The sequence below is a fragment of the Mus pahari genome, chromosome 9 (genome assembly GCF_900095145.1).
Source record: "Mus pahari chromosome 9, PAHARI_EIJ_v1.1, whole genome shotgun sequence".
Lineage (NCBI taxonomy): Eukaryota > Metazoa > Chordata > Mammalia > Rodentia > Muridae > Mus > Mus pahari.
Genome location: NC_034598.1, coordinates 81,583,076 through 81,593,665, shown reverse-complemented (window position 1 = coordinate 81,593,665; position 10,590 = coordinate 81,583,076). Strand labels below are relative to the sequence as shown.

Sequence of the window (10,590 nt, the reverse complement as noted above, 5' to 3'; positions counted from 1 at the left end):
AGGTCTTTAACAGAGTGTGGGAATCCTTCCTGTTGGTTTCCCTTTGTGTTTGTGTGTTTATTTAATATGTCTGTGCCCCACTTGCACACCAGGTGCCCTCAGAGGCCAGAAGAGGACGTCAGATCCCCTGGAACTGGACTTCCAGATGCTCTGTGAGCTGCCATGTGGGTGCTGGGGATCAAACCTGGGTCCTCTGCAAGAACAGCCAGTGCTCTTAACTGCTGAGCCATCTCTCCAGTCCCACTTACTGATTTTCGAGACAGATGTTTTCTCACTGTGTGTCCGTCAACTTGCAATCCTCTTGTCTCAGCTTTCCCGAAAGTGGTGTTGACAGTCATGCATCAACAAGCCTAGCAAACATTAAAAAAAAAAAAAATCTTCCTTGGACTCAGATGTTATCCAGGCCTGAGGTCCAGCAATCTTCACATACGTTGTGAGAACTTTTATGTGGTAGTCACAAAGATGCTGCGTCAGGCACAGAGTTTGACAGTAAGCAGTCGCTGAAAGGGGCCAAAGAAAGGCCAAGATAACGGGCTACTTGATCCACTACATTCCATCTCACTTCCGTCATTACGCTCCAATCAGTGAAGAGTCATCTGTGAGCCCCTGAACAGAGCATAGCTGCTGCAGAGGACCTCAGTTCTCACACGTCCCACGTACGCAGCATCTCCTCTCAGATGAGGAACTGACACCTCAAATTTACCACGTGAAAGATGGAGCCCTGCTCATGCCCACTTTTCGCACAGCACCCCTGTACCTCATCTTGGCTAATCAAATTTCAGCCTCCTGATTTCTTATGCCAACAGCCTCCACTCCTCCCTTTCCCTTCTTGTCCTTCTCTAATCTGACCAGAAATCCTATCAGCTCTGCCTTCAGAACCCACGCTGGATTTGACTGCATTTTTTCAATGCTACTCAGAACTGTGGTCCGAGCTACAGTGGTTTCCCATCTCAGAACTCTTCCTTCTTCTCTGTTTTTCTGTGATCATCAGTTAAATGCTACAAAATGGAAATAAGAGACATGTTTGTCAAAAAAAAAAGAGAGAGAGAGAGAAATAAACAAGGAGAGAAAGGAAGAAAGAAAAAGAGAAAGAAAGGACAGAAGGAAGAAAAAAAGAATGGAAGGGAGGAAAGAGAAAGGAAGGGGGAAAGAAGGAAGACGAGAACAATAGGAAGGAGACTTGAAGTTCCATGCTCTGTTTTTCTTTTTTCTTGCTTGTATCTCTCAGTGCATAACCCCCTCAATCTTATATTCTGCCAGAGAAAAGCATTTTTAAAAACATAATAGAAGAAAAAAATCTGAGTGGTCCTAAATTTAATAGTGAAGGCTGATGATAAGGGGTGTGTGGAGAGACCAGTAGGACAATCAGTTAACACAGCTCCTGAAAGAAGAAAGGACTGGTCCATATTCCTGAGTGTATGTTAGAGCAGAGGCTCAAATATCTGTTCCCTGTCTCTGGGGAAACTTGTCAGAACATTAACCGAGGCCAGACCAGAAGACTAAGCCCTTCAATTTGTGGATAACAGCGACTGAAGCCGTTATCCCTCAGATTTTACCCAAGCATTCTCAGAATACACTGGCTACCTCTCTGGGTTTCAGGTGATTGTCTACCGCTGATATAAGTTCAGAATAAGCTCACGTTTTCCTTGTTAAAATGCTCTTGTCTCCTGTGTCCGCTTGAATATATTTCACCCGCTTTCTGCCCTTGCTGCTTGAAGCTGTGAAGTTGTCTCAGGACCTGGCCCATTTCTCGCTAGCAGCCACTGACCACTCGCCCCTTTCATTTCAGCGATGCCTCAGAGCATCTGGATTTAACAACAGGAGCTGCTCACCGTGCATGTTAGCATCCCTTAGCATCATCTCAACAGCCTTCTCATGGTGCCTGGGGCTCCCTCGGGCTCCTGCACCTTCTCTTCAGTTCGCCTCCCAGGCTGGTCTGCCTTACAGAATCTTGTATCATTAACTACCCAGAGTTGCTAGCCAGGGGATTTCCAGGAGGGATTTGGAGATGGGAAAGAGGGGAAAATGTTCTTGGAAAGATAAAGCATGAAGAGAAATATATTTGTGCTCTAGGCTGGCATGAAGGCGAGAGCAAGCAGGTACAACCAGAGGACAGAATGCTTTGGAGGTAAAGGAGAAGGATAAAATCAGAAAGGCAAAGAGGAACTGGATCCAAAGGCCTCTCTGGCTGGTGTTTCTGTCAGCCAACCATCAGAAACATTTCTACCGAAAAACAAGCAGAATAGTTAGGTTGGGCATCAACCTGCCTGGCAATCTGTCATATAGAGTATGCAACTGCATGACATGCTGTGGTGGTTTGAATATGTTTGGCCCAGGGAGTAGCAACTATTAGGAGGTGTGGCCTTGTAGGAGTGGGTGTGGCCTTGTTGGAGGAAGTGTGTCACTGTGAGGGTGGGCTTTGAGACCCTCCTCCTAGCTATGTGGGAGACAGTCTTATTCTGTTGGCCTTTGGAACAAGATGTAGAGCACTCTCAGCTCCTTCTCCAGCACCGTGCCTGCCTGGACACTGCCATGCTTCCTGCCATGGTGATAACGGACTGAAACTCAGAACCTGGAAGCCAGCCCCAATTAAATGTTATCCTTATAAGAGTTGCCTTGGTCATGGGGTCTCCTTACAGCAAAGGAGACCCTAACTAAGATGCATGGGATAAAGCAGGGTGTGCATTTCTCCAAGAAAGAGGCAGGAGGCATCTCAGTGAGATTCCATCAGAGGATGGCCAGGCTATCTAAGGCAGAGAGCCACTGGTCAGGTGCCGATCCAATCTTGAAGAATGTCCAACTGAGAAATTTAAATGTATTGGTAAATTTTTTCCACGCCAAATCTGAACAAACCAGAGTTTTCAACTCTGAGAAAAATCAAATGCAAAGCCAGCAACCTGTACCACTACATAACAATGGCCTTAAACATGAAACAAGGCTCACCTTTTATTAATATAATCTTCATTTTAAAAAAATCATGAAAGCACACGATGTATTAGCTCTCTATTGTAGCCTGTGAGTGATAGGTCAATTTTTTTTAATGCCAAAGCTTTCTTTAAAAACGAATATTACTTTCATCTGCTAAATCTTTTGGATTATGTTATGATCTGAATACGAAGCTTCTCTGCAAAGGCTCCTGTGTTGGAAGCTTGTCCTCCAGCTGACGGTACTCTTTGGGGGAGCTCTGGAAACTTTAGAAGGTGGGACATAGGAGGAATTAGGTCACCGGTGGTGGGTACATGGAGGACTTTGTCCTTTCTTATCTTTCTCTCTGTCTCTCCTGCTGGCCATGAGATATACAGCCCCCTCCTCAACACAGTGTTTGCTGTCTCCATGTTCTGTGTCAGGTCACAGGGTCACACACCCAGGGACTGAACCCTCCAAAACCATGAGCCAAAATAAATCTCTCCTTCTTTAAGTTGGTCTCAGAGTTTAGTCATGGCAATAAAGAGAAACTAAGAGAAACTGCATGCCCAAACATTACAGCATGTCTACACTGGTGAGACCCTGGAATGCTTATTATTATCATTGTCGTTACTATTGTTTGCACATTATTTTGATCAAATCTATTCCTCAGTCCACCTCCAACTCCTCCAAAGTCTCTCCTTCCTCCTTCCCTCCCAATTTTATATTTTTCATATAAAACCTACTAAGGACAACTAGTGTCCCCTGTTTGCAGTTGGGAACAGAGCTATCTCCCGAAGCACTGGGGCAAGCTTGAAGAAAACTAGCTTTCTCTTCCTGAGAGTGTGAAAGACTTAAGCGAGGAAGTGAGAAGGTTGAATCTCAGAGAATGCTCGGGCAGGTAACATAAGGAAGACGAAGCAAGACTAGTCTGATAAACAACATTTTTCAGACTGGACCACTAGCCCCAGATAAAATGACAGCGAATGCTCAGATACCGACTGGCAACTACAAAATCGGTTTTTCCAGTACAGTCTCACAGGGCATATGAACCACACTTCTGAATAGGTCGGATCCCCAGGAGTAGTTTTGGTCAACCATGATACAAAATCAGTGGTAATTTTGTAGTCTTTTTGTTTCCTTTGGCTTTTTTTGTTTCTTTGTTTCTTTGTTGTTGTTTTATGAGAGAAAGAGAGTTAGGGAGACACACAGAGAGAGGGGGGAAGAGGGAGAGGGAAAGAGAGAGAGAGAGAGAGAGAGAGAGAGAGAGAGAGAGAGAGAGAGAGAGAGAGAGAGAGAGAGAGAGAGAGAGAGAGAGAGAGAGAGAGAGAGAGAGAGAGAGAGAGAGAGAGAGAGAGAGAGAGAACAGGGAGTTGGGTCAGTAAAGAAGTGGGTAGAATGTCAGAGGAAATGGGAGAGGGGAGAACATAATCAAAATCTAGTGTATGAAAAATATTTTTCAATTAAAAAATTTCAGTGTACCCCACTCCCAAATAATGGCAAACTGACAGACACGGGCAAGTCTTGGGAGTGATGGATTTCCGACTGGGACCAGCTCTTACCAAAGACCAGCAACCCCGCAATAACAGGCTATCCCCAAATAACTCTGTCTTAAACAAATGCATTTATTTCTCTCTCAAAAGAAATCTGAGGCAGTTCACAGAGGGGATCCATGGTCCTAATGACTGGGGACATTTCTGCTTCATGGCTTCTTTGATTTCGCTTCTCTATCTTTCTCAGCACACAGCTCCAACCTCATGCTATAATGTGCAGTTAGAGCTTACATCCATGTTCTAGAGCACACAGTAGGGATTTTCTGGTTTTTGTTTTTTGGGTTTTGGGTGTTTTGTTGTTGTTGCTGTTGTTTTGTTTTGTTTTGTTTTGTTTTGTTTTGTTTTTTGTGAAGATACTTCATAGAAACCTTACTTGATAACCTGCTGACATTCTACTGGTCAGAATCTAATTTCAAGATCTAAATGTAAAGAAGGAAGAGCTAAGACCTTCTTTCTGGGCAGTCATGTGCCCAGCTAAATGCCTACTACTAAGGATGAAAAGAGGTTTTAGAGACCACTCATATTTACATCAAACCAACACAGCCCACAGAGGAAAGAAAGTATACCACCACCACCACCACCACCACCACCACCACCACCGAGCAGTTGTGGCACATGTCCTTAATCCCAGCACTTGGGAGGCAGAGGCAGGCAGATCTCTGAGTTGAGGCCAGCCTGGTCGACAGAGAGCGTTCCAGGACAAACAGACAGGACTACACAAAGAAACTTTAATGTGTGGTTAAAGGATTTCCGTTAAACAGTTGGGTTTTGAATACCTAGAATTGTTCTCCTGCCACCCCAACTCTGCCGTTTCAGCTCATGTCTCCATTTTCAGTTTCTGCTGTTTCCTTGGTTCCTCCGCTCTCTCCAATGGCTTTCAAAGCCCACTATGTTTTGCCCTCTATGTTGTTACTCCTGACCCTTCCTAAAGAGATAATACTTGGCCCTCCAGAACTGCCTGTATCGTGCTCCCTGGGCCCTGTCTTGCAGCCACGCACCAGGCTGGATTAGGTCATCCCGGGAGCATCTGGCAGCGGAGTGAACATTAATCACTAGTTTGAATACAGATCTCTCGTCCCCTCAGCTCTTTCCTAGGCGGCTAGTGTGGCAGAGTGCACTTAGAATCTGAAAATTACATTGAGCACTCACAGAAAGTCTCCGTGAAGCAAGATGGGGGGGGGGGGGGTAATGGAGAAGTCTTTGCAATCTTTTAGGGAAGCAGTAGAAGAGGTGAGTTTTCCTGTCTTTCAAAACATACAATGTTTGCAGTGTTACAAGCCCTTTTCAGGAACTTAATCTGGTGTGATCTGTTTTGCTGAATAACACGGGCGGCTTCTCATTTCTCAGGTCTCCTTAAAAGTTGTTTAGAATTAAATGGCCAGGCACCTTTCAACATTCCTTTGATTTTTCACAGTAGACGTGCCGCTGTTCTTTTATTGCCACTGTGGTCAGTGCACATGTCATCATTCGCTTCTCAGATGTTTATGTTTTTATTTTGGTTTAGGTACTTATGCTGGGAATACACGAGAGAACCAGAAAAACAGGCAACAGTGAAGTCACTATATTACCAACAAATATAGCCCCATTAAAAAAGTGATAGTTGTGCCTCCCCGTCGGGGAATCGAACCCCGGTCTCCCGCGTGACAGGCGGGGATACTCACCACTATACTAACGAGGAATTGCACAGTAGTGGCCTTTCTGATAGGTCCCTTATCTATTCAAGACAGCCACGCCCCCAACAAAGTACACCAATAAATTTTGCTTTTCGTGATACCGTCAGGGCTCCTATCGCAACTGAGCAGAACTAAAACGAAAGCGTTCCATTAGCTGTGTCCCCACTCCACTCAGCGTTTCCCCTAACCCACCCTAACCGTGCCGCAGACACCCCCTCGGTTCCTCCCCGCACCGCCTCCCAATCCCATGCTGTCTAGCGCTAGCCTGATCGCGCTGCATCATGGGATTGGTAGTTCCGTCCTGCTCTGCACTAAGCCCCTCGGAGGCTCGGAGCCTCCCTTTCCCGGGGTGCACCGCGCCGTCTACCCTCTGTGCTTCCCTCCGTTCTCCGGCTCGCGGTGAAAGTCTGGCGGTAGAGTGTCTGGGTGCTGGCTGACGTGCGGCGGATCTCCCACAACCATGCCCGAGGTCGCGGATACTTGCTCCTTGGCTTCTCCAGCCTCGGTCTGCCGAACCAAGCACCTCCATCTTCGCTGCAGCGTCGACTTCGCTCGCCGGGCGCTGACCGGGACGGCCGCGCTCACGGTCCAGTCACAGGAGGAGAATCTGCGCAGCCTGGTACGGGGCGTCTGTGCAGCGCCGCTTCTCCGGGGCCGCTCTCCTCCCGCTCTTCGCCCCTGCTCCCCGGGAGCCCTGCGATCGCTGGCCTTCCCTCGGGCTTCTGTACCTCTTTCTCAGCCCCCACACGCATCCCTTCCTCAGTCCCACTTTTACATCGGCACTCTCTCCTTCGCCTTCCACGTAGGATGGTCTCCTGCTCCCTCCCTTTTTCCTGGACACATCCTAGCGTCCTAGCTCCCGCTCCACGCCTCGCCCCTCACCCACTCTTGGGATACTTCGTCCTACCCCCCATCGCAGTCCCCTCACTTACTACTCCCAACCTTGTGGCCCCCTTCTTCCTTGGCCCACTTCCCAGAATCCCTCTCCCCAGGCCCCAGACTTTGCAAGCCCCCAGTGCACCGTCCTTACTCCGCAGGCCACCCCAACTCTCAGATCCAACATCCTGTCTTTCAAGCCCCTTAGGGTTCCCTGCCCTTTCCATCCCGTTTTAAGGTTTCCAGTGTCTGCTTTCTAAGAGCAGGTGCAACCCTTGCTCTTCAGGGACTCTTTCTGCTTTTGCTTCTTATTACGATTATCTTCTGGTGGTTTAAGGACAGGTGGTATAGTCCAGCTTTCTAAGGATGACCCAATGCAATTTTTAATGAGTGGATCCAAGGAGCAAGTCATTATTATAGCACTTATTATAAAATATGTACTTCTATAAACTCTAACCATTTGAATAAAGATTTGTTTAGAATCATGAAACACAATGGTTTGATCTGTTTCATATAGTCAACAGTCAGTGTTCCGTTGTCTGATGGTTTTAGGATGGAACATTTTCCTTGAGGAGAAAAGTCATAGAGGACCGTTTTAGAAACGAGAGGAACATGAAAAGACCGGCTGTATCCAGCCTGCTAACCAGCCAGCATTGCAGCGTTGTGTGGTTATCTGTGCTGAAGTATGTCAGTTAAGTTACCAGGGCTGGAAGTTAGGAGTGAAATTAACGGGGTCAATATTTGATTGAATTAGAAGTGTAGATAAGAACGGTGATTTTGCCTCTTAAAACCTTTTGTTGTTGTTTGACTTAAAACGACTGGAACATACTGTAAGAAAGAAAAAAAATGAAGCCTTATTGGCGACAAAGGAGGCTATTTCCTTATAAGTCAGCTGCACTTTGGTCTCGAAGTAGGGTACTTGGTATCTTTTATTGCAGGGGCAGCTTTGCCCCAGCAGGACAGAAGTTTAGCCTTTGGACTCAGTTTCCTTTTATTAAAGAGAATTTTGCTTGCTTAGCAGTGTTCCCTATGAGTGCACACTGCCCTTTATCTGTAGATAGAAAGCTCTATCACTTTCTGTTCAGTGAGGAGGCAGGAGTTAGGAGGCTTAAGTTTTTAACTGTGTCCCAATCTTAAAAGTTATGTTATCTTCACAGTCCCCTAAACTATAGAAAAGTAAGACTTTGAAATTCTGATTTCTGGTTGGCCTATCTGTTTAGGAATGGGGCTGGAATTACGATGTCCCGTTCTCTTCAAAAGAGGTTATTATAGTACAAAGTAACATCTGTTTGTAATTGTTTTGCTTATTTATGGCAACAGCCAGAGACCAAATGCTTGGTACTACTTATATTGATTTGAAGTTGGTTTGTTTCTTTCTCTTAGTAGATTAGGGATCCCTTTCTTGAGACAGGGACTCTCTATAGCTTAGATTGGCCTTAAACCCAATAAGTAGCCCAGGCTGGCATCAAACTAGTGATTCTCCTATCTCAGGTTCCTGAGTTCTGGGATTATAGACATGAGCCACAACTTCTGACATAGATTTACGGTAGGAAGAAACTGTCTTTTTCCTATATAATTCAAATTCCTTGTGTAGTGATTGGCATGCCGAGGACACTGAGGGGACTGGATTAATGGAACAAATCCAGTTAGAAAGCAGTGCCTAAGCCTAATATAGGCTACATGGCCAACAGTGCTGTCTGCATCCCAGAGGTGGCATGACATCATGCCCTTCCACCCCGGCTCTGTACCAGCACTGCATTGATGAGAGAGCAGGTCTTTTCTATGCCTTCCTTGGAGTCTGTGACAGTTTCTTATGATGATGTAGGTAGCTTGGCACAGTGCTAGTCGGTGCTCAGTTAAGTGTCTGCCGGAAGGTTTAATGCTTCAGCTATCCAGTTTCCATTATTTTCCTACTACAGTTTTTAGTGACAGTGATGGTTAGTAACATAAATGAAATTTGAAGGGGACCTTCTTGTAATACTTGGATGGTGATGGTGGGGTCGATGGTCCCTCTAACAGGACTAATTCCCACCTTTCTAGAAGCCTTTTCTAGTTTTAGGTTGCTTGCACTGAACCTTGGTACTCAGAATTCGTAACTTCCAAGCATTTGTTTACCTTGAAATTTACAGTTTTGTTTCGTTGTTCTTCTGTTAGTGGCCTAGAGGGTTTTGTGTCACGGGTCAGCCACTAGGGAATGGAGGGAGCCAGGTATTGAGTCTTCCTGCTGTTCAGGTTCTGGGTGCCGCTAAATACAGTGGCTGAGCTGAATATCACATCCAGATGGTTTGGAGTTTTGATTTTGATTTCATTCCATATACCCCTGTTTGTTTGTTTGTTTGTTTGTTTTCTCAAAGCAGTCTGTGGATGTTTAAAAAGTAGGAATATGATATAGAGGCATAAGCCTCTATTCAAACCTGCTTTTATTTAGAAAGAACTTGGTTCAGGCAGTGGTGGTGCATCCCTTTAACCCCAGCACTCAGGAGACAGAGACAGTCAAATCTCTGAGTTCGAGGCCAGCTCTGGGTCTACAGAGCTGGTTCTAGGACAGCCAAGGCTCCACAAAGAAGCCCTGTCTTGAAACACACATGTGCAGAAACTGGCCATGTAGTTTTGTGATTCAGGGTTTGCCTAGCCTGTGTGACCCCTCAGGTCTCATCGTTAGGACCTAGAAAAGTAAAATTAAAACAGCATATATGGTATAATATTTTTAAAAGGTGTCTAGAAACGGAGAGTAAATGTAAGGGAGTTGTGTGCTATAAAGTTGTCATGGAACTTCCCAACAGCCTATGCAAAAGGCGAAATGGTTTATGTGTGTTGCATGTCATCTGTTCAGATGTACAGAGCTTTTTTGTGTGTTGTCTAAAGAGGGACACTGTGACAGTTTCTTATGATGATGTAGGTAGCCTGGCGCTGTGCTAGTCGGTGCTCAGTTAAGTGTCTGCCGGAAGGTCTAATGCTTCAGCTATCCAGTTTCCGTTATTTTCCTACTACAGTTTTTAGTGACAGTGATGGTTAGTAACATAAGTGAAATTTGAAGGGGACCTTCTTGTAATACTTAGAAAATAAAGGTTGAGGTTTGGGATGGGCTCTGTAGCTTAAAATTTCACTTACTGTCTTGTTTTGGTTTAGCGCTTGCTTCGTGGGTAAATTCTCATCTCATATTTTCATGGGGATGCAAATCTAGGTAACATTCTCTTTAAGCATCCCCAGTCATAATATAACAGTGCAGTAGATGTCGTTTGAGAGCACAAGGCCAACTATTAGAACAATCAGGAGATGGGAAAGGAGCTTTGTACAAAGTACTCGTCACAATAACCAGCTCTTCTGATCCTGAACAGATTTGAAAGATTTAGGCAATATAGAAAATAGGATGTGTTCCATTGGGAAATGACGCAGTTAATCTATCTTTATTTTCTTATAGTTTTGGTTGTGAGCCTAGGCTTTAATGGCTAGACCATCTCTCCAGCCCCATCTTTATTTTCCTAAAGTCTGATATGAACAAAGACATTCAAATTATAGTCTTAAAACCAAGTCCATGTTCAGAAAAAAAGGTATTAGACCATGAAGGGACAAAATTAATGTTA

General features: G+C 45.2%; 1 protein-coding gene and 1 non-coding gene across 3 annotated transcripts in view; one reads left to right on the top strand and one right to left on the bottom strand.

Annotated features, from left to right (window-relative positions):
• Nucleotides 1-6,063: 6,063 nt before the first annotated feature.
• On the bottom strand, nt 6,064-6,135 carry Trnad-guc. The gene has a single exon. It is a non-coding gene; the product is annotated as a tRNA-Asp (tRNA).
• Nucleotides 6,136-6,476: 341 nt separating this feature from the next.
• Nucleotides 6,477-10,590, top strand: part of Lta4h (leukotriene A4 hydrolase) — a 33,494-nt gene continuing 29,380 nt past the window's right edge. For both annotated transcript variants that reach the window (XM_021204593.1, XM_021204592.1), the window contains exon 1: nt 6,477-6,749. In XM_021204593.1, coding sequence (XP_021060252.1) covers nt 6,591-6,749 — 159 coding nt within the window. In that variant the 5' untranslated portion in view covers nt 6,477-6,590. The remainder of the gene's footprint in view (nt 6,750-10,590) is intronic.